At 40.9% G+C, this 24,200-nt stretch overlaps 2 protein-coding genes across 7 annotated transcripts in view; one reads left to right on the top strand and one right to left on the bottom strand.

The window, feature by feature from the left end:
* Window positions 1-2,688: 2,688 nt before the first annotated feature.
* Window positions 2,689-13,529, top strand: PAIP2 (poly(A) binding protein interacting protein 2). 2 transcript variants are annotated; one of them, XM_036748404.1, is made up of 4 exons: window positions 2,689-2,832; window positions 8,656-8,819; window positions 9,754-9,933; window positions 12,477-13,529. In XM_036748404.1, the coding sequence occupies exons 2-4, from the start codon at window positions 8,682-8,684 to the stop codon at window positions 12,531-12,533; spliced, it is 375 nt and encodes a 124-aa protein (XP_036604299.1). In that variant the 5' UTR covers window positions 2,689-2,832; window positions 8,656-8,681; the 3' UTR covers window positions 12,534-13,529. The 2 variants fall into 2 exon arrangements, with proteins under 2 accessions (XP_036604299.1, XP_036604300.1); XM_036748405.1 differs by lacking the exon at window positions 2,689-2,832 and adding an exon at window positions 3,285-3,889 and having other exon boundaries at window positions 12,477-12,717.
* Window positions 8,816-24,200, bottom strand: part of SLC23A1 (solute carrier family 23 member 1) — a 29,843-nt gene continuing 14,458 nt past the window's right edge. For 4 of the 5 annotated variants that reach the window (XM_036748398.1, XM_036748400.1, XM_036748403.1 and 1 more), the window contains 2 exons: window positions 21,400-21,667; window positions 10,873-11,609 (listed from right to left, as the gene is read on the bottom strand). In XM_036748398.1, coding sequence (XP_036604293.1) covers window positions 21,420-21,667 — 248 coding nt within the window. In that variant the 3' untranslated portion in view covers window positions 10,873-11,609; window positions 21,400-21,419. Of the gene's footprint in view, window positions 9,550-10,872; window positions 11,610-21,399; window positions 21,668-24,200 lie in introns of those variants that run through there. The other variant, XM_036748399.1, reaches the window with a different exon arrangement.

Here is a 24,200-nt window from a genome sequence, read left to right as displayed (position 1 = left end):
TTTGAATATAAGGCATATTGGAAATTATTAGTCTACTTTAGTTTAACACTTGCAAATGAATGACAGTCTGGGAACTGATTGATTACTTTTTGGCCCAGGTCTCACTGTTTTATTGTGAGACATTTCCATTCCTAGTTTAAACTTCCCTAGGCAGGATCCTTAGTCGGTGGGTTGGATAGAAAGTCAACAATCCTGGGAACATTCAAATGGTCAAACTGAGAATATGAAAGTGTATGTAGCACCAGATGGTTGCTGTAACAGTTGTATAAATACTGTCTGACTTTGGGTCCCATTTACAAATGGTGATGATAATTCCCATTTCCGTGTCAGAGAACTGAGACTTGATGAAATACTATCCATGATAGTACTTTGAAAGGGCAGCCCTTTGACATGTTTGGAAAGAAAAGACACTGATTAAAGGTCATCAAATACAAAAATTTAAATACAGGGCACTGTTTTTTTTCTTTTTTCTGTTCCTCAGAATTTAAAGAGCTTAGTCTGGTGGGTGTAGATGATTTTTGCATTTATTCAAGAGAATATTTGAATGAAGTTGCCCAATAACTAAAACAATCAAATACTTGTGTTTAATTTTAAAGAATTTGTTTTCCTCCATAGCTTTCCTTATGGCTTTAACTTGGTACACTGGTAATCCATTCTTTATCTGTGTGGTTACAGAAAGAAAACGACTCAAGTCCACTATTTTTCCAGAAGTCAACTAACTAAAAACTTCTGTGAAATGGCCCATCCACTTTAATTATGGACTCTTGTTGCACTCTCCGGTTATTTGGACTCGTCTGTCGGGATTATCCCCTTTTTCTAGCCAGAGCTTAATTAGGCAAGCCTGGGATACTCTCTGGACTGGCTCAGGTTACAAAGAGGAATAACTGCCATTTAAGGAGCTACACAGACTGGCTTATCCAGATTCAGATGGTTTGGGAGGAGAGAAACCAACAATTCATTTAAGTTCATTATTACTGCCTTGGCCCCTTGGGAGGATGCAGTTAGATGGGAGTGGGTTGGCATAAGCCAGAAATGGGCATAGTTTTGTAAGTTATTTGAATAGGAGCAGAACTCAAGACCTCTGGGCTTCACCATCCCCCAGTTTTTTGTCTTTTCCTCCTTAAATTCCTCTTCTCGATCAGCCCTGACTAAAACTACTCCAACATACTGGGAACTGAACTGTTCTGTCCATGTGAAGTATGGAACTGACCCCTATTGTGGCAATATCAAGTATGCTGTTTGAAATTTTAATTTCTCTAGTTTTTGGTCATACAGCATTGCCAAAATATGTTGTTAAAGAGATGGTCTTATGTTATTGCATAATGAATCACAGAAAAGAAATCTCCGAATGCCACCAACCAGCTTCCACACATTACACCCTCCCACCCCCGTTCCACATGCTTATATACGTGCCGTAATAGCCCTAGTCCCTAGAAATTCCACAGCTTCTTTCCCTGTTTGGCACTTCTAGTGAATACCTGGATTGTTTGTAAACCTTGCCAAAGGAAGTATACCTTTGTTTCCTGTTCTGAAGTGGCAGTCCTCCCTAAATGCACGATCTAACAAGAAGAAACAGTGTCATTGAGTAAAATAAGTTATCTAGCATATTTACCAAGCCTCGACCTGAGGGACAAAGATTAAACCTTTGTCCAAATGCATAATAGAGACCCAAATGGTTAGTCCCCAACTCAACTGTGCAAGGAACAAGGCAAAGACTTGAAGCGACCCAGGTGAAAGGAGACGAAGTAACAGTACTTAAATCTCAGCTCCTTGGTGCTTTGAAGACTTGAATGTGGGTATCTGGGCTTGGAGAATTATTATGGCCGAATGAAGCTACTTCGCATCGTCTTTAGCAGTTTGGTTTCATGTCCTGACAAGTCTTCACTTGATCTGCCCGGCCCTCCCTCGTCTAGCTTTGTCAGTCCCAGCTGTTCTCCCCCACTGTCACACCTGATTCTTGGCTACTTCCAAGACTTGGGCCGTCACCTAACCTTGGCTGTGGCGACCCCACCCCATTTCTCCAATAAAATAGGGTGGGTTCTTTGCCCGTGTTCAACATAATGAAGGGGCCAAACCTTTTCCCTACATGGCATCATACTTTACCCAAGATGTTGGGTTTAAAGAGAACCATTAAAATCGTGCAGCTGCAGGAAGAGGACTCAGGGTGCGAAGGGTATAAAAGCCCCGTTTGGGCACGTCAGCTGCCGCCGAGGCAAATGAGGCAGGAAAGGGGCGATCCTCACCCGTAGGCACCCCATCTACCCCTCGGGCCTCTCGGATGAGGCCTCCCTTTGTGTCCAGGAGGGTGCGCACCTGTCAGTCATCCTCCCCCGGGGCCAGCTCTGCTAAGAGTTCGGAGCTTCGCCGCCCAGCCCGCCCCGCGCTTCTTCGGGGTCCTCAGTCACCGTTTCTGTAGGATGGGCGTGGGGGCTTTCCTAACACTCGGATACATACTGCCTTACCACAGGCGGAACCCACAAGCCGCGACTCCGCAGATAGCGCCCGACCTAGGCATCAGGCGTTGAGGGAGTCGGCGCAGGCCCATCTGCAGCAGCCTTAAGGCCGCAGCCTGCCGTGGGGAGGGAGGAGCTAAGTGAGAGGAGAAGGGTAGGCGCGCGCAGTGGCTCTTGTGGAGGCCGAGGGAGGGAGGAGGAGAATGGGGGCGGGGCCGGGAGCGGAAGTGAGGTCACTTCCGGGCTGGGTGTTTGTTTGGGACTGGGGAAGGGAGGCGGCGGGTGAAGCGCACGTAGAGCGGGGGGAGCGGCGCTGCCTGTGGAGATCCGCTGAGGCCGACAGGACTCGCTGGCTGCCGTCCCCGCTGCCGTGCACTGGGTGAGGGGGGACCCCTCCGGGCGGAACGGCGGGAGGAGGGGGCGGCGCAGCAGCGGAGAGGGCCTCCATGACGGCCGAGGGAGCCTGAGAGGCCTTGCGGGCTGAGGGAGCCCCGGTCCCTCCTGGCCTTCGCGGGTGCTAGGGGCGGAGGGCTCCGTCTTCTCCCCCACGAAATGGCGGTGACTTTTTTTATTGTCATGATTTATTATTTGGGTTCTCGCGGCTTTCCATCCGGGTCTTTGGTGGCGCGCGGGGGCTGCCGGGATACCAACCTTTCCCTCCGTCCGCTCCCCGCTCCCCCCTCCCCGCACACACCTCTCTCCCCTGCTCCCTCCGCCCCCCCCCCCCCCCACCGCCGCCCGGGCAACAAAGCTCATTGTTTGTCCCTGTTTGCGCCTGCGCGTCACCACGCGCAACATCTCCCCCTTCCCCTCCACCCTTGCCGCGCCTGCGCAGTCGTCGCTAGACTGGAGAGGGGTGGGCGTCCTAGCGGGAAGCCCTCGAGTGCTCCAGGTCGGAAGGCTGGAGGAGCTGCTAGCAGCCCTCCGGGAGCTTTCCTTGTTCTCTCGGAGCCCGTTCTTGCCCCGCCCACCGCTCCCCCAGCTTGAGGCGATTGTAGCACATGCTTGGGGCGCGTAGACAGGTGCTGCACGTACCGCGGCACCCGTGGGTCCCCAGGCCGCCTCAGTAGGCTTGTCTCCCTCACCCGGGACGAGGCTTGCGGGCCACGGTGGACCGCGGCGACCAGCCCGGGCTGTTTGCGAGCCCTCCCTCCGGGGGAGATGCGGACGGCGCTTTGGCTTCGTCTTTATTGAGCCCTCCGTCCGGAAGTCTTGTGGGGGTTTATTGTTGGCGCAGCCGCCGCTCTGCCTGTTGTTCCCCCGGTCACTCCTGAAAGCTTGTGACTTCAGTGTGACCGCGCGTCCTAGGGAGGGAAGACGTGGTGCGGCCAGAGCAGGACGTGTTGGAAGTGAGCGGGCCGCAGCGGGTGGTCTCGTGATGAGGCGATGCTGTTTCTGTTTGGGGTGGAAGCGCGCACGCAGCTCATAGGACCCAGGTTGGCCTAATGCTCTAGTATTTCCTGGGCGGAATTCCCGGAGAATTCAGTTCTTGTCCTCAAGGGACTTAGGTTCCTCGGTGAATTTTACGTGTAAATAAATAGACGTCTCAGAATTAGAAATTGGAGTGCACTTGGTTCCGGTGTTGAGAAGTCCTACACTACGACCTTATGCATAAAAACACTTGCTTTGATTTATACTTTCAATTCTTCTAAGTTATTATTGTATTCAGTAGCATTGGGTCGCTGATACCTGTGATTTACTTATGTAATGTAGTCCTTTATTAGCGTGATGTGTCCCAAGCCATCTACATACTTCTGGTCCAGGTTAGGGGTACAAATTTGTTGCTACAGAATGAATGGAATTTGTCTTTGTAGGCCGTAACTTCGTGTTCTCACAGTAAAGTCCATAATGGAGCCAAAACATTCAAACAAACACAGAACTAAGATCTTATGTTTTCTAAAATGTTGGTGCACTATTACTATTACTACATTTTAGACAGAAATATGTACAATTTGCATGCTTTTTACATTAATGCCAGTAAATTTTATCCCAGATGATTGCGGTGGTTAATTGTCTTTGATAAAATCTAACATGATGTTAGTCTGATGAGCTATTTAGTAAATATTACTTAGACTTTCTTGCAGTGATCATTTTGGAAACTTTCATTTCTTGCAGCAACTAGCAAAAGGGTTGATAACTTTTTTTAAGTCAATGTTATCCTGTCAAAATTAGAGAGTTCCCCTGAAATCAACAAAGAAAAAAATGAGTCTCATTTTTTTCTCTAATAGTTGAGGATTTTTAAAATCATGCCATTTAGAACTTTTGGATTTCTTCTAAGATTCTTCCTGCAAATTGCAAAGTGGGTCATAGTAAATTATATATACTGATGAAAAGATAACAACAGATCAATGTTCGAAAATAGGGTTTTTTACTACTAAGCATGGTATCATCTGCAAATGACCCTACATTCTATTGTGGTTTAACGTATTTGTTTTTTCCTTTAATCTTTATTCCTTTTCCCCAAAAGAGCATTTAGTTAGGAAGATATGCTAACCTGGTAATGTATCAGAATTAAGTTCTGAAGGGAATTTTCTGTATGCAGCCCCTGGATAAAATTACAATGCTATATTAACACTGTAGTGTTTGATAATAGTTTCAATCAAGGCCCTGTCTTGTATCTCCTTAATTTTGTCAGCACATACTCATTTGAACTAAACTAAAATCAATAAGTTAGAAATCTAAAGACTGAATAAAAGTTCTCCCTAACTGAAATTGAAGAAATTGTTTAACAGTTAGGGCACTGAACTGGGGAATCAGGAAGATCTGCATTCATGTCCTGTCGCTCATACCTCCTTAGGCTGTGTGACCATGGGCAAATCTCACTTCCCAGTTTGCTCAACTATAAAATGAGGGTATTGGAGTAAATAGCCTCTGGGTCCCTTCAACTCAATCCATGAACCTAATGACTTGGTCAGAGTCTAGGTTTGGAGTTTCGTTTTATTTTTGGTTAGAATTTGTAACTTTCAGCATATTTTTCCTCCAATTCTAAAAGCGTTTGTTGAGTTTGTACTGGCCATTCAAGTCTGAGCTTAATTTGGGGAATTGGGCTCCTGTAACTCTTCACCAGCCCTGCAGGGGTACTAATATTACTCATTTAATTGTCTAGATTAGTTGTACTTACTTTTGGAGAAGAAGATAAAAGAAAAGTACGGAGCCCCAGTTACTTCATTTGTGTTTTCTGCCTCCCTTCCTTCCACGACAGGACAGATGTCAAGATCAGTGTTTGTAAAGTGCATTGGAGATGTCAGCTAACGGTGGTAATGGTCAGTCTCTGACGAAGCTGAAGACTGAGGGGGTTCAAAGGAACCTTGAAGGATATGTGTGGCTCCAGAAGGGTAAAGGATTTGATTGTAGTCCCACCATATGTCAGGCCCCTTAATGGATATAGCATATTCTGGGAGTAGGGGACGCTCACCCCTCTGGCTCCCACTTGTGACTAGTCAGCAGTTGTTTCTTTCCTCTTGTGGGAAGGTATAGTAGTAGCAGTCATCATCGTCATCGTGGTCACTTCTTGCTTGTTGTACTTATTATTAATTACTTGACTGAAGGTGATCCTGGTCAGCTGCCTGTCTATGATTGTTTGCTGAGGTGATGCTGACCTAGCTCCTGTCTGACTGCTATTTCCTAATCCTTTCCTTGCCCAGCCATCCCTTAGTAGTTGCCGGCAAGAAAGGAGAGGAGTCCCCTGATGTTTTCTAGGCTCCAGGTTTCTCATTGTGTTGGCACAGACTTTTGCCCATAACACTTTTGAAAAAGGCTTTAATTTAGGGCGTTTGCTAGATCTGATTCTGTATGATACTCAAGTGAGTTAGCTAAAGCATATTTGAAACCAAATTAAGTAGTTCAGTCCATATGGATCTATGTCTCGTGCCCATGTATATAGTTTGTGGCAACTAAAATTTTGACTGGTACAGATCCAATTCTGGATAATTTTTTCTTTTAATGCCCTACGCTTAGGAATTTTGTGTTGCATTGTGAAAAGAGATAAGATATCTTTGTACTTTAATATTGAAGTTTTTGGAAGAGTGGGATTCATTTTCTATAAAGTTTTAAGTAGGAAAATAAAAAAGGTACTGTTAAAAATTATTAGAGGGTACCTTTGAATATAACTTAATTACAGAGGATATTGATACTCCATTTAGATTTAGTTCTGTCCATTTGTAAGGCAGGCTAGATCCTGGTTATTAGTAGTATTTTTGAGTCACGTCAGAAATGTAACTCAGTTCCATTTCATGAGCATGTTGGGTATTTGACAAAAATTAAAATAGGCAATTCTCTTTGAATTTCTTTTCTCGTTAGAGGTTTTATTAAACATTTCAACTCAGCCTGCAAATACAGAAGTTGAAGTTATCTTTGCTTCCTCTGACTTAAACTACAACTATAGCAACAGCAAAATATTTCCACCATAAAAATTGATTTTCTGAATCCTTGTCTTATCTGCTTTCAGAGTGCCATGCTTCCCGCCCCAGCTGTTACTGAAATTTATTTTTCTGTAGTTGTCATCTATTGTGGACTAAAGAATCCTGAACTTGGAAGGAAAAATTGAATAGATTTCTGCTACATGGTTTGGGTTTTATCATAGTGAGAGAGGCAAATGAACTTACTGTATCATAGTGTATCAACAGTTCTTCACAGGTGTTCTATTACTATTCCAAAAAATGTTTCTCACCCCAGCAGCAACTAACTAGGATTAAGGGGCTCTAAGGTGGTGGGGGAAGGACCTGCATGGCTACTTTGTGAGCAGTAACCCACAAAAAGCCTAAGGGATATTGATTGGAAAAAAAGTCATCATTTAACCCCTCTGCTGTGCCTCGCTCCCAAAATAAAACTACATAAAATGAAAGATTGAAGTCATAAGGTAAACATTTGTTTGTTAAGAATAGCTTTCAGGCTTATTTGGGAATATTAATACTTAGGAATGCAGACAAAGCTCCAGACCGAATTTAAAAGTCCACGTGTCATATATGGCGGATAAACTTCTATGATTTTTACCTAAGGGAGCCACATTTCTGGTAGGAGATCTTAAGTTTCGTTGTAGTGTAGCCTCAGGAAAGGCAGGTCTAAATAGGTATTTTAAACTGCATACTCTCATTTTTCCCTTTTGTCATGGTTCATTCAAATTACTGTTCAGAGTATTAATAAATTTCCCTTTAAACATGGTCTTATAAAATTTCTTAAGACTACAAAACATAGAAGTTTAAACTGAAGAGATTTTTTTGCCTGTATTATACCCAGCCTCTTAGCACTACTTGTTTGACACTTAGGCTCTCTGATGTTCAGTTCACTTTTCTATAAAATGAAGAGGATGGGATACATAGTCTCTCAAGACCCTTCCATCTGTAAATCTTAACGATCCTCTGTCTAAGTTAGATTTATCTATTAACAGATTGTGATACATCTCAGCTTTAATAGAAAATATCTGAAGGAAGGTGGTTATGTGCCAGAATCCTTGAATGTGAAGTATCTAAGTTCCCAGGTCCTGGGAAAGAGGGTGTTAGGAGAAGGGGTGCTGACACAGAGGAGAGATTTTAGAATGGTGCTTCATAGCATTCTCCAGAAAGTATATAGCACTATAAATACATTACTTCCAGAACAACCTGAATTTAATGGGACTGAACATGAACTTAGTTTTATTTGGGGTTTTGAGTTTTTGTGGTTTTTCCCCATTTAAAAAGAACTTTGGTTTATAAAATGGGAATCAACCTAAAAATAAAATTGGCTTTGTAGAAATTAATCTGACCACTGGCTTTTCCAGGATGAGCCTAGTTCTGTAAAGCAAAAGAATGAATGAATGGATAAAATGAATAAAAAATGTGTAGAGCTCTGAGGGACCTTAGAGATCATGCAGTCCAGTTCCCCTGTTTTACACTTACTGCAACTGAAGTATAGTGAATGGGCTTGCCCAGAGACACAGAGCTTGGTGTTAGTGCCAGGGCATGGACTAGAACCCAGCTCTCTATTCCCATTCCAGTTCAGTCTGTGTTGAGATCCCCTTAAAAAAAAAGACCCACTGAAGCAAATTTTGACACTGTTGCTCATTGTTTATCCAAATTATTTTAGGCAAATTTCGGCAATTCCTAGACACTCATCGTAACTTAATAAAACATTTTGAAGTGCTTTGTTGGCTTACGTGAGCTCATTCATTCATATGATAGGGTGTTTCCTTGGCAATCTCAACTAATTTTAAGCTTCTTCTTGTCAGGTTACAAAAACAACTAACATACAACCATGAAAGATCCAAGTCGCAGCAGTACTAGCCCAAGCATCATCAATGAAGATGTGATTATTAATGGTCATTCTCATGAAGATGATAATCCATTTGCTGAGTATATGTGGATGGAAAATGAAGAGGAATTCAACAGACAGGTTAGTAGTCGTGTTTTGTGTAAAGATTTTTTTCCCCAGTCCTGAGTTCTCTCTAGCTTGCAGTAGACTTCTGTTTTCCTGGGGAGTGTGTTCCCTACCTCATGTTTTATAGCTAAGACAAATATGGCTCTGTGCTCATTGGCATGGGGAATGCCAAGGTGAAGGAACTCTTTGTACCAACAGAGGTCAGCTCCTTCTCTGCAACTTAAAGTGTTTGAGTTACCTGAAGCATTAAGAGGCCTAGTGACTTGCCCAACATCCAACATCCCACAGGCAGGCTCTTATCAGAAGAAGGACTTGAACACAGGTCTTCCTGCCTTCCGGACCAATCCACTGTCTGCTCTGCAACACAGGCTCTCATGAATATCTACTTACTCTCTGAAATTTGGACTCTTCTTTGCTAAGACACAATCTGATTATACCAGGGTTACCATATTGTATTAGCCAACTTCACAAAAGCCTTATTTTCTTCACTTTCACATTGTAGCTACTTGTCTGTCTGAAAATGGTGAGTTTCTTGTTTTATCATGTTTTATCAATTCATCCTGTTGCACTGCTCTTTTAACACTGTTATAAAAAAAAATGTAAGCTTGGTAGTGTTCCTCTTAGGGCTTGATCTTCTTCAGGCCAATACTCCTGAGTAATGATGTCAGCCGGCAGCCAATATGGCTTCCCCACATCAGATGAACATGTTCAAAAGTAATGCCCTCTGCTTTGTCCTGTTACTTCTCTGTCAAACACAAACAGTGGAGGAAAGAAAAATATTCTGTTAATAATTAGTATCTTTATGGCACTGAATCCTAAAGTAACCTTAGCCAAGGCTTCAACGATTTAAAAAGTAATCTCATTAGAACAGAAGCAAAGGGAGTATTGTTACTTGTTTTTAAAATGTGTCTTAACATTTTTAACTGAAATATTCATTTTATGCTGCTAGATTGAAGAGGAGTTGTGGGAAGAAGAATTTATTGAACGCTGTTTCCAGGAAATGCTGGAAGAGGAAGAAGAACATGAGTGGTTCATTCCAGCTCGAGACCTCCCACAAACTATGGACCAAATCCAGGACCAGTTTAATGACCTTGTCATCAGTGACAGTTCTTCTCTGGAGGATCTTGTGGTAAAAAAATATTATTTTCATCATTTTAAAACTTTGTTCATCTTTGCTAATTTGTAGGAAAGCCTGGTATACTCTGAAAAGAGGTACTGAGCAGTAGATCTTAGTCATTCAGAAGACCCAGGTTCCAACCCTGCCTGTTATACTTAATAGTTGTATGACCCTACAAAGCATTTAATCTTCTGAGCCTCTTTATTCATGTGTAACATGAGGCGGTTGGACTAGATGATCTCTAAAGTTTCACCAGTTCTAAAATCCTCTGATTCTACTAATTCATTTTTCTCTCAGAAGTAGTTCTGTTGGCCAGAATTGTTGTGGTGCCTTCTCCAAACCTTGGGATTCTGTGATGGATTATACTGGTATGAATTGTTTCAGCCCCAGCATGGATAAAAGTTTGGGGTCTCCTTGATGCTAGTCTCATATTGAACACTTATTTATTCCTGGTCTCAGTCACTTAATCTCCCTGCCTCATTTCCCTTTCTAGGATATTTAAATGACTTTAAGGAATTTCTTCATTTATATTAACCTTTAAAAGGAGAGCCATGATGATTGGTTCAGAACAGGTTTATGTAAATTTGAGAGGCTAAATTCTGGTTCTAAAGATTTTCACAGCCATTCAGTCATTTTAGTATCAATGATCTATTTATAACCTAAAGTTTTGATTCAAATACTCCAACTCATCATTTGTGGTCTTAGATTTGACTTTAATAACCTCTTAGCAAAAATATATTACACAAATGTGTATTTTTAAATTTTTCCTATATTTTTTCATTGCTGACAGCTGTTAATACACAAGGTTCATATTTGCAATAAGAAAAACCCCCAGAGTTCTAGTACAAGCTAAATACCAGCATTTAGTATGGGGCCCATCAGGTCTTAATTTGATTAAATTCAGTTTCAGATTAAGATAACTAATAAAGCTAAAATCAAACTAGGAACCTAGTGAGGACTGAATGGCAGCTTTTCTATCCTATTTACAACCCCTAGCCACTCTGGAATTCACTCCCAGTCTCTGAAACATCACTTGCAACTTGAGTACTATTCTGAAGGGCTACTAGAGAACACTGAAATTTACAGTGTAAGTGTGTCCTTTGTTACAATAAACACAGAACTATTGCTGGAACAAATACTTTTATTCCGAGTAGTTTGTTGATGTGTCTGCCTGTTTAGAGCTGTGTTACTGATTCAGTCAATAAGCAAGGAAGTGCCTAGGTATAAAGAACACAATTTTGGATGTCACTCGTTATGACTCTACAGTACGGTGTTTGGATTGTTCAACTTGAATGCCTATGCGTATTGCGTAAAATACGAATGATCTTATTTCTTTATAGATGCCAAAAGATATGTATGCATTTCAGACTATTTATGACATGGAGTTTTTTGTATTTTTACTTTGGGTGGGGGGAATACATCCTGACCAAGAAATGAAAATGGTATTAAAACTCTTGCCACAGGATATCATTGTGTATATAACAATGTACAGCTTTTAGCTGGTAACCTAAAAGCCAGATTCCGTCTAGCAGGCCCAGGTGTCCCAGGCCCTGGAGTGCATCCTGATGCCTTTCTCTTCATCAGTTGCCATGTCAAGAGTTGGTAGAAGAATTTGTGAATTCAGAGGCATCCCTTTGCTCCCTTATGCTTTGTCCTCTGGTTTGTGCGCTTGCAGGACTGAGGAGAGCCTAAAAAATAATAGAATTTTAGAGCTATAAAAGACCTTCGAGATCATCTAGCCCAACTACCACATTTTAGAGATGAAGAAACTAAGGCATGTAAAAAGGAAGTCACTTGCCCAAGGTCACACAACTAGTCCAGTGATCTAGAATTAAGGAAGGACTAGAAGCTAGGTCTCTTGGCTCCCAGTCGAAGCTTCTTTCCATTAAACATTGCCTATAGGATTTAGAAAGCATTAGCTTTTCACATACTAAAGGAGAAGATGCAATCATTTTACTTAGTAGTTTTGATATTTCTCTCATTCCTAATACTAACAAATAAGAGAAAGACTAATTTTAAATTTTACTCCTTTTAGCTTCCTAAAAGGCAGTCAGTGAAAGTTCAGGAGGAGCAAAGAGAAACCAGGGTTTAGATAATTTTCAGCCTTCATAATCATGACTGGCCAACTATGTGTTTCCGGTAAAAGCATCATGTCAGAAACTTTTGTAAATAGTATATAAAGACCCTGTTATAATACCTGTAACTTTGTGGTCTAAGTTTTTTGGTGTTCAGGGAAAAGCTGGCATCATGATTAGATCACCAGAACCCTTTGAGCAAAGCTAATTCAGAGTGTGTATTTCTGGTTAAACTATAACATCCCTGAATCCCAACCTGTTTAGAATAGCTTACGTTGCTTTAATCTCAGGGAGGTATTACATTTGGTTTTCAACTCCCTTTGTCACTAAAGATGTAGGGCTAATGACCAGTGTCAGAATTGAACCCTGAGTTGTTTCTCTGTCTTGAACTTAAAACTACTTTTGCATGTGGGGAGATAATGAATACTAATGAGCTTTTAGGAGCGGTCTTTTTAGTAAACTTGCTTTCTTACTTTCCAGGTCAAGAGTAATCTGAATCCAAATGCAAAGGAGTTTGTTCCTGGGGTGAAGTACTAAATATTTGAGTAGACGGGGCCCTCTTTTGGTGGATGTAGCACAATTTCCACACTGTGAAGGCAGTATTAGAAGACTTAATTGTAAAAGCTCTCCCTTCTTGTCACTGTGTTACACTTATGCATTGCCAAAGTTTTGTTAGTCTTGCATGCTTAATAAAAGTGCTGAGACTGTTATTAAGTAAAAAGCTGTCAAACGTTTACTGAAAATAATTGGACCTTGGCTTGATGTGAAGGACAGTGAGGAAAGAAGCACCAGTCAAGTTGTGACAGATCAGACAACCTCTGAAAGAGATTTAGAAATTTGACTAAATGATTTGTTTCAATTGAGACTAAACTGGTCACGTGGTGTTAACCAACACCTGCTAATGCCTTAACTTAAAAAAAGTCAATTTTGAAAGTAAAGTTCTAATTGTTACACAAATTACTTCGTTCAGACTTCAGTATTGTTACTTATTGTATTTGTCCCCGTGGAGAGAAGCTTGTACTTCAAAAATAGACTTGGTAATGAAAGAGCTCCACGCAAGCCAGCCGGTCTCGAGTGGCTCCTGAAGTCACAAAGCAACAAACAGATGAAAACTATCCCCTGATTTTTACATTATGTTATCATGTTAGAAATGTTGAAATCCACTCCTAGTTATACATCCAAGGAGGAGTGTAATTTGAAAATTACGTCATCTTCCAAGTTCCCCAGTGCTTCATAGCTGTGTCTATGTAAATTCTAGCATATAACACTTAGTCAAATTGAACCAAGGAAGTCTTAGCATTCTGATTTGAGTGGTGCTTTTCCCTTGCTTTGTTAATCATCACTACACAGTAGTCTACAGCACAACAACTTTTCTTTTAACAAAGCTAGAACAGTTTTGGCTTCTTAAACTTCATATTTGGGTAGGTTAAGCTGCCATACGTGTTCAGTGTGAATAGTGTTTAAGTTGAAAATATTGTAAAAAAATTATATTTTTTCAAAAATATTTAAAAAAATAAATAATAGTAGAACTGAGCTGATGGTTGTGTTTATTGGATGCAAGAATTCTCCCCTATGGAGAAAACCACTTTTTATCTGTGGGCTCAGTCACTTGCCAATAGGTCTGTCACAAGGTAAAGGAACAAATAGACTTTATTGGATTTCGGATTGTTGGGCACATGCACATTATCACACTGGATGTGCCTGTCTTTGAAATAAATAAATGAAGCAAACTACAAGGCCCATCCCTCCTCTTTGTCAGTTTCAATGTCCTTATGCTATAACTGGAGCAGTACCCTGTATTTCTGGCCTCAAAATAAAATGAAGATCTCTCCCTATTTCTAAGGTCTTTCTAACTACATTCCTTTGCTCACATGTGTCTGTGACTGCCCTGGAGTTTTTTCCCCTCATTCTTTTTTTTTTTTTTTTTGCAGGGGGGAAGGCAGGGCAATTGGGATTAAGTGACTTGCCCAAGGTCACACAGCTAGTACACGTGTCAAGTGTCTGAGGCCGGATTTGAACTCAGGTACTCCTAACTCCAGGGCCGGTGCTCTACTCACTGTGCCACCTAGCTGCCCCTCCTCATTCTATTTTCTTACTTGACATGCGTTGGTAGCTGTCACAGTTGGGCTTGCTATCTTTTCACCTGGGTCTTTTCCCAAAGGGTACTCAGTAGGAGCTTTGTTTGGACTACCAGGGGTGAGGAACCTGCAGCCTCGAAGCCACATGTGGTCTTCTAGGTCCTTAAGTGTGGTCCTTTGACGGAATCTAAACTTCACAGAACAAATTCCCTTAATAAAAGGATTTGTTCTGTAAAACTTGGACACAGTCAAAAGGCTGCACCCAGGAACCTAGAAGACCACAGATTCTCCAGCCCTGCACTAGACTATTGGTGTCCTACTCAATTCCTTCATCCACACACAACCACGTCTCTGTTCCATGCTCTTTATTAAGTAATATCCTGTGCATTTACATCCTTGTTTAGATTATCTTGAGCCTCGCTAGCATTGCTAATCACACTTGCACACTGACCCCTAAGACAAATCAGATTTGCCAACATTCACAAGAAGAACCAAAATGGTCTAGGAGTTTATTTGGCATTTCTCCAGCAACAGGAAAAGCCCTGTGAGGGTTCAGTCAAGTGTAGCATCTGCAGCCAGATCCTCCTCTGCCACAAATATCCAGTGATACTGGGACTCCCTAAACCCTTGATCCATGGTGTAGGAGATGAGCTCTAATGTCATTCCTTGAATACTTTCTTACTTGGAAACCAGTTTGATGAACTGTAACGTATAGATTTTTGGAAAAAAATCTCGGATTATTGAACAGGAAGTTAATGCTTGACTCCAGCAGCAGTGCAACTCCACGCTCTTAACTGGCTCCAGCCATCTGCTGTGGGTTGGTTAACTTAAAAAGAGATCTTTCCTCAAGGAAGCTCAGATACAGGTGGATTTGCAATCGATCATGAGCCATAGAGACCACATTTCAGGCAGTAGATAGAACACTATTTGAGAGACTGTGTACTGGAATAAAAGGAGATATGTATGCCAGAACTCTTGACTATATAATGCCTTAATACTTCATCAGGGATGTAAAACAAAAGATTAAAAATACTTAAATGCGAAGCTGAAACCAGATTCCAACTTGGAAAGGAAATGTGGTGTCTTGGAAAGATTGCTAGGCTTGGAAGACTAGCAAGATGTGAATTCTGCGGGGCAGCTAGGTGGCGCAGTGAGTAGAGCACCGGCCCTGGAGTCAGGAGGACCTGAGTTCAAATCCAGCCTCAGACACTTGACATACTAGCTGTGTGACCTTGGGCAAGTCACTTAACCCCAATTGCCCTGCCTTCCTCCCCCCTGCCCCCCAAAAATGTAAATTCTGCCTCTGACTGCAAATGGCAAGTCATATCTCAAATGAACATGTTGTTCTCATCCGTAATGTGAGGATGATCATATCTGCCTGAGAGGGCTGTTACGTGACTGAAAATAATTATATGAAACGCATTGCAGACCTTAAAAGTACTTTATAAATGTCAGCTGCGGTGATGCTGTTCTCATTTTACAAGATGGAATTGTAGGAATGATAGCCAGTCCCAAGAAGGACTCCATATGTTGCAATACAAGTGAAATGGGCACCCCTGAATGTAAATGGGCCCCGCGTAAAAAACTAGGCCAGATACTGTTCATAGGAAAAGAAGGGATAAAGGTCATCAGAGAAGAGATGATTTTGGTCCCACCAAAACCCAATAAAATCGGTGAAAAGGAAGAGGAGAAAAATATTTGCATCAAACATCACCAATAAAAGTCGGCTGGCAAAAGTATGTGACGCTAGAGAATTAGTGCAAATATATAACACTAGGATATCCCTCATTGGTGAGCGGTCGAAGAATGTGAACAGATTTCTGAAGAGTAATCACAACCTCCAGTTGGCCACGTGAAAACACGCTCCAGAAGATGTGCAGAGCCAAGGTAGCAGATTAGGGGCGGCCGCCCGGCTGAACTCTCCCAGTATTTCTCCAAACAGCTTTAAAACAAGGCCTCAAATCAAATTTTGGAGTGGCAGAGCCAACAGAAGGTCAAATTGAAACATTTTTTCAGCCTAAGAAAACTGGGGAAATGTGTGTCGCTGGGGTGGAGGCCTGTCCGCAGCTGCTGCACCAACCGTAGCAACAGCCTCAGGTGCTCTCGGCCAGATACGGTAAGGCGAGTGGGATGGTTGGCCAGAAAGAAAACAGAGGACCTGCTGCTAGCACTGGGTGCGGCTGGTGCTGATTGGCAACTATTTCCCATACACGTTTCTGGGTCAAAGAGGAGTATTGGTGGTCACGGAACCAAAGAGGAGCAATAGTACTTGCAGTTTCAGAGATAAAAACCAGAATGCCGTGACTGTAACTCTCCCAGGATCTTGCACACCCCCAGAATTAGCTCTGAAAACAGCAGCGTGATAAAGCCCGAAGCTTGGAACGATGCCTCTCGATCCTCAGGTGAGGAGAGCCCAACTTTAACATAAAGTTGAAGTCTAGAAATACACTAGAAAAATGAGTAAAGAACAAAAAAAGAATTTGACTGTAAAGAGCTACTCTGGCGGCAGAGAAGACCAAGACACAAACTCAGAAGATGACAACAATGTGAAAATAGCTATCCAAACCTCAAAGAAAAATGCTAATTGGACCCAACCCAACAAGAATTCCTGGATTAAAGAGATAAAAGTGGTAGAGGAAAAGTTGGGAAAAGAAATGAGAGTGATGCAAGAAAATTATGGTGAAAGAGGCAGAAAAAGATACTGAAGAAAATAACATCTAAAAAACAGAATCGTCCTAATGGTAAAAGAGGTACAGAAACTTCATTGAAAAGCAGATTTGGCTAAATGGAAAAAAGAGGTGCAAAAACTCACTGAAGAAAATAATTCCTTAAAAATTAGAATTGGGCAAATGGAAGCTAATGACTCCATAAGACTTTAAGAAGCAATATAGTCAAAAGGTTAAAAAAAAATAGAAGAAAATGAGATATTTCATTGGAGAAACAACTGACCTGGAAAACTGAGTGAGGAGAAGTAATTTCAGATTAGACTCCCTAGAAGCAATGATCAAAGAAAGAGCCTAGACATCAAATTTCAAGAAGTTGTTAAGGAAAACTGCCCCAGTATCGTAGATACAGAGAGTAAAATAGAAATTGAAAAATATTCACTGATCACCTCCTGAAAGAGATCCCAAAATAAGAACTCCTAGGACTATTACAGCCAAATTTCAGAGCTCTCAGGTCAAGCAGCCAGAGAGAAACAGTTTATTGTGAAAGAAACAAAATATTGTGGAGCCACAGTCAGATCACACAAGATTTAACGGCTTCCATATTAAAGGAACGTAGGGCTTGGAATATATTCCAGAAAGCACAGGAGCTAGGCTTACAACCAAGTATAACCTGTCCAGCAAAACTGAGTATAATCTTGCAGGGGGAAAATGGATATTTAATGAAATGGAGGACTTTAAAGCATTCCTCATGAAAAGACCAGCACTGAATAGAAAATCTAACTAACATTCAAACAAGACTCAAGAGAAGCATCAAAAGGTAAACATGAAAGAAAAATTAAGGAAATTAAGTAAAGTTCAACTATTTATTTTCCTGTATGGCAAGATGACACATGTAACTCCTGAGAACTTATCAAGACAGTTAAAAGGAGTTTAAGTGGAAGGCATGGGTGTGGTCAATTTTGTTGAAATGATCTTTTCCCCGCCCCAAAAAAATGAAAGAATGAAAAAGTGGGAAGCACAGGGGGAAGGACAAAGTAGAATGAAGAAAATTATCTCACATACAGGAGGTGTGCCAATAAGAGCTTTTACAATGATGGAGGAAATTACAGGGGTGGGGGTGGTGGCAGGCAATGCTGGAACTTCACTCTCATTGGCATTGGTTCAAAGGGGGAGGAATATATACACTCAGTTGTGCGTACAAATGTAACTTACCAAATAGGAGGGAAAGGGGGGGAGGGGCCCGGATGATAAAAGGGAAGGCAGGTTAAGGGAGACTTGTGGGGAGCCAGCTATATCCTGTTTAGGCCTCTTAGACCTCTGCAAGGCAGGGTCAATTGAGAATGGGTCTATGCACAGCAAGGCCAGTTTTAGGGTAAGAAGACTTGGCAAAGAAAACCTGCCTTTGTAGCTGATTATCTATATGGGAGATGACAGAAATGTTTCAGTCTGGTTATCTATATAGGAGAGAACATAAACGTTTCAATTGGGTTAGCCTTGAGGAAAAATAGTGTCTCACTCCCAGGAACAGGGAGATAAAAAACTGAACCAGTGCTTTATTGTGCTCTTCTGTGAAGTCAGGATGACTCAGCAATTAACCTGTATAAAATACTGTCAGTAATTCCATTAAAATCAGTCTATAGCCTGACTATACGACTCGCCCAGCCCCATGTCTTTATCTTTTTGTGTCAATTACTTCATCATATATTCACGCCGCTGTGGGCACAGAGACTGGTGAGAAGCAAAATAGAATTTTGAGGAGGGACAGGATAGAGAGAGGAAGAGACAAGAAAATGGGATGGAGGCTAACACACAGCAATCATAACTGAATGTGAATGGAATGAGCGCACTCATAAAACAGAAGCAAATAGCAGAATAGATTAGAAACCAGAATCCAACAACGTATTATTTACAAGAGACACACTTGAAACAGAAAGATACAGAATTAAAGGCTGGAGCAGGATCTGTTATGCTTCAACTGAAGTAAAAAAAAAGACAGGGGTCGCAATCATGATCTCAGACAAAGCAAAAGCCAAAACAGATCGAATTAAAGGAGATGAACCAGGGAAACTATATTATACTAGAAAATAACATAGACAATGAAGTAATATTGAAATTTTTTTTACAGCAAGTTTCTCCGTTAAAGGCCTCATTTCTCAAATATACACTGAGTATAGAACTTAGTCAAATTTCTAAAAGGAAGAGCCATTCCCCCATTGATAAATGTCAAGACAGGATATAGGCAGTTTTCAGAAGAAGAAGAAATCAAAGCTATTTATGATCATATGAAAAACCCTAGGGGCAGCTAGGTGGTGCAGTGAGAAGAGCACCAGCCCTGAAGTCAGGAGGACCTGAGCCTCAGACACTTGACACACTAGCTGTGTGACCTTGGGCAAGTCACTTAACTCCAATTGCCCTGCCTTCCTCCCTGCAAAAAAAAAAAAAAGTAGAAAAACCCTAACGCCTAAATCCTTACTGATTAGAGAGAGGCAAATTAAAAATTCTGAGGTACCATCTCACACCTTCCAGAAATGACAAATATTGGAGGAGATGAGGGAAGAAAAGGTAAGCTAATGAACTACTGGTGGAATAGTGAACTGGTCCAGCCATTCTGGAGAACAATGGAGCTATGACCAACAGGCTATAAAACTGGGCCTACTCTTTGACCCAGCAATAGCACTACTAGGTCTGTATCCCAAAGAAATCAAAGAAAGGGGAAAGGGCCTGTTTATACAAAAGTACTTATAGGAGATCTTTTTGTGGTGGCAGCGAATTGGAAATCAAAGAGACGCTCACCAATTGGAGAGTGACGGAACAAGTTGTGGCATATAATTGTGATGGAATGCTATTGTGCTGTAAGAAATAACAAAGGGGAGAGGTGGGTTCGGAAAAACATGACGACACCTATATGAACTGATGCAAAGTGAAGTGAGAAGAACTGAGATCTTTGTGTGTAGTAACAGTGATCCACCGTGAAAGACTTGGCTACTCTGATCAATGCAATGATACAAGACAATTCCGAAGGACTCGTAATGAAAAAGTGCTATCCTCCTCGAGAGAGAACTGATGAACTTGGTGCAAAGTGAAGGATAATTTTCTCCCTTTATTTTTCTTGCTTTTTAAAAAAAAATATGGCCAATACAGAAATATGTGTTGCATGGTTTCACATGTATAGGTGATATATTGCTTGCCTTCTCAGTGGGTGGGGGAGATGGGAGAAAATTTGGAACTCAAAATTTAAAAAGAATAGAATGTTCAAAAATAATAAATTAAAATGTTAAAATATATACACCAAGAAATGTGCTAATTAAAATACTGAAGTTTTATCTTACATTATGCAAATAAGCATGACAAAAAACAGCAACAGCCAATGTTGAACACTAATGCATTGTCAATGGAGTTGTCAAGTCCAACCCCCACTTGAATAGCAACTTGTAGTTATGCAAGAGAAAGAAGTGGATTGTCCATACTCCGACCCAGAAATCCCATTACTAGGCATATTACCCCTAGAAAGTAAAACGCAGAAACAAAGGTCCAGTATATAGCAAAATATGCATAGCAGCAGTCTTGGTGATAGCAAAGCAGTGGATTCCCCTCAGTTGGAAAATGATTGAAAAAATGACAGCATAAGGATGCAAGGGCAGAATAGTATTTGGGAGTAAGAAATGACATACAGGAAGAGTTCATGGGAACATGGGAAGATTTATATGAAACGCTACAGAGCAAGTTAAGCAGAACCAAGACAACACTGTGCCCAATAACCACAGATGTGTAAGTGAACAGTCACTAAAAGCAAGTTGGAAAAGGGATCATAAAACCTTCCTCTCTCTCAGTCTAGGTTCACTCTAGAATCCTGTTGAAATGACTAACGTAAAAATAAATTTCTATATAAATTGTTTAAAAAAGAAAATGCCCTGGAGGTTTTAGCCCTTCTGTCTCCGGAACTTACTCCCTGGGGCCCTACTGTCTCGACTGCCTTCTCAGCCATACTTCGCTTCACTTCCTATTCCAGATCCATCTTCTCAACCTCAGTGGTCTTCATATTCCTACCCTTTCCTCTCTTCCAGTTCTGGAATCTTGATCTAATGAATTCTGCCATTGTTCTGGAAGACGTCTGTCTGGAAGAGGCTTTACTCCCATATGGTCTCACTCACCATCTCAGTAACTTTGAGACCAAAATGTCAGGCCCTGGGCCACCACTCCCCTACATTTTGTCTCCCCCTCTTTTAAGGAGGGGGCTGTCTTTGGTTTTGTGTTTGTGTCACAAGCGCAATGCTCGGCACACAGGAAACTCTTTGATGCTTTTTTCATCCTTTTGTTAATGGTAACTGAAGTGATTGCTTTTTGAATGATGAGTTCCCATTGCTACTTCCCATGACCACATGATGTCAAGGTAATGGGGACTTTTAACGGTACATTTAGCGCTATGAAAGGATGGCAACCAATGTTCGACTATTTTTCCCCCCTCTCGCATGGTGTATCTGACCTGGAAGTATTACAAAGAAAAACATTCATGCGTTTCCTTTCAATGAAAGCTTCCTCCCTCAGGCTGTTATAGCTAAGTAAGTCCCTTGGATGAGATTTTGGGATTCCATCAAATAGGGATGTTTGGGTCTTGAGGCCACTGTAGTGGCGTCGAGGAGTACATACATGCATCCCTACCTTCCCCAGAGATCACGTTTTCAGACCTTGGTGCTCAGAGATAGGATGTCTGTGTTTTCTGGATTGTCTTCTGGAGCAGGAAGCTGGTCTCGGGTCTTTGGAGAAAAGCCCTTGAAGACAGGACAGATAGGGATGTACTTCAAGAAGGCCATCTTTCGGATTGTGTTCATGCCAATAGGAAAGTCATAGCTCTTCAGACTTGCAGATGTCTCACTGTTGCCATGAGCTCCAGCTTTCCACTGTACCAGTCCCCTTTCCTCCAGGCTCCCTGTAAAAGGACAATGTCCTATCTTTTACTTGGGTACCAAGCTGTGTATTAAGTTAGCCTGAACATATCTACTGCCTACATTTTAGGTAAGAGCAGCCCTGCCAGGGGTGAAGCAAGGATGCCCATTATCACCTCTATTATTCAACATTGTACTGGAAATGTTAGCTATGGCGATAAAGGAAGAAAAAGAAATTGAAGGAATTAGAATAGGCGACGAGGAAACAAATCTGTCACTCTTTGCAGGTGATATGATAGTATACTTAGAGAATCCTAGAGGATCAGCTAAAGCACTAGTGGAAATAATTAATAACTCACATAAATCATCAGCATTTCTATATATTATCAACAAAGTCAAGTAGCAAGAGACAGAAAAAGAAATTCCATTTAAAATATTACTGTAGATAATATAAAATACATGGGAGTTTACCTGTCAAGACAAACCTAGGAAGTATGATGAACACAATTACAAAACACTTTTCACCCAAATAAAGTCAGATCTAAACAATTGGAAAAATATTAATTGCTCATGGGTAGGCTGAGTCAATATTATAAAAATGACAATTCTACCCAAATCGATCTATTTATTTAGTGCCATACCAATCACACTACCAAAAACTATTTTATAGAGCTAGAAAAAATAATAAAACTCACCTGGAAGAACAAAAGGTCAAGGATATCAAGGGAATTGATGAACAAAATGTGAAGGAAGGTAGCCTAGCCATACCAGATCTCAAATTGCAACTGTCAAAACAGTCTGGCACTGGCTAAGAAATGGAGTGGTAGATCAGTGGAATAGACTAGGTACATGATGCATCATCGTTAATGACCGTAGTAATACAGTATACAATAATCCCAAAGATCTAAGCTTTTGGAACAAAAACTTATCATTTGGCAAAAACTGCTGGGAAAACAGGAAAAGGGTATGGCAGAAACTAGGTATAGACCAACATCTTACGCTGTATATCAAGGTAAGATCAAAATGGGCACATGGTTTACACAGAAAGAATGATACCCTAAGCAAATTAGGAGAGCATGGAGTAGTTTATCTGACAGATCTATGGATAAGGGAACAATTTAGGACCAAACAAGATATAGAGAGCATTACAAAGTGCAAGATAGATAGTTTTGGGTTATATTATTAAATAATATATGTTATTAAAGAGTTTTTGCACAAACAAAATGCAACCAAAGTTAAAAGGAAAGCAGAAAATAGGGAAGGGGGAGAATTTGCAACAACTGTCTGACAAAGGACTCATTTCTCAAATATATATAGGGAACTGAGTTAAATTTATAAGAATATACCTCATTCCCCAATTGATAAATGTTCAAAGGATATAAACAGGCAGTTTTCAAACAAAGAAAGCAAGGCTATCTGTAGTCATATAAAAATGCTCTAAATCACTATTGATTAGAGAAATGCAAATTAAAACAATTCTGAGCTACCACCTCACACCTATCAGATTGGCTAACATGACAAAAAAGGAAAATGATAAATGTTGGAGGAGATGTGGGACACTTGAGCACTGTTGGTGGAGTTGTGAACTGATTCAACCATTCTGGAGAGCAATTTGGAACTATGCCTAAAGGGCTATGAAATTGTGCATACTCTTTGATCCAGTAATACCACTGCTAATCCTGTATCCCAAAGAGATTAGAAAAAGGTGGGGGGAGGACTTATTTGTACAAAAATATTTATAGCAGGTTTTTTTTTGTGGTGGCTAAGAATTGGAAAGCAAGGGGATGCCCATCAATTGGGGAATGCTTGAACAAGCCTGTGGTATATGATTGTGTTGGAATATTATTGTGCCAAAAGGAGTGACAAGCAGGATGAGTTCAGAGAAACCTGGAAAGACTTAAATGAACTGATGCAAAGTGAAGTGAGCAGAAACCAGAGAACGTCATACAGTAACAGCAACATTGTATGATGATCAACTGTGAATGACTTAGCTATTCTCAGCAATACAATGAGCCAAGACAATCCCAAACAACTAATGAGCATGTATCTACCTCCAGAGAAAGAAATGATATTGTCTGAATACAGACTGAAGCATACTCTATTTCACTTTCTTTCTTTCATTTTTTGTTTGAGTTTTCTTGTACAAAATGACTAATATGGAAATGTTTTACATGACTGCACACGTATACCTATATTGGATTGCTTACCATCTCAGGAAGTGGGGAGAGGAGGGAGGGATGGAATTTGGGACTCAAAACTTAAAAAAAAACTACAAATGTTAAAAAATTGTTTTGAAATGGAATTAGGGGAAAAATAAAAATATTAAAAAAAGAATAACCCTGCCAGAAGTAATTTCCTCAGCAAGAAGGCAGCAGATTTAAAATGCAGCAACTTTCTAATTTTTTAAGTGATTCATCTGAGTAGCAAGAAATAGGAAAAATGTTAATGATTCTTTTTTAAAGAATGTTTTGATTTTATTTTTCTTAATTACATGTAAAAACAATTTTTAGCATTCATTTTTAAAAATGATTTTTGAGTTTCCAATTCCTTCCCTCCTCTTTCCCCTCCTTAAACAGG

This window comes from Trichosurus vulpecula, chromosome 3 (genome assembly GCF_011100635.1).
Source record: "Trichosurus vulpecula isolate mTriVul1 chromosome 3, mTriVul1.pri, whole genome shotgun sequence".
NCBI classification, from domain to species: domain Eukaryota; kingdom Metazoa; phylum Chordata; class Mammalia; order Diprotodontia; family Phalangeridae; genus Trichosurus; species Trichosurus vulpecula.
The sequence above is the reverse complement of the archived record's forward strand: the minus strand, read 5'-3'. Positions and strand labels throughout refer to the sequence as shown.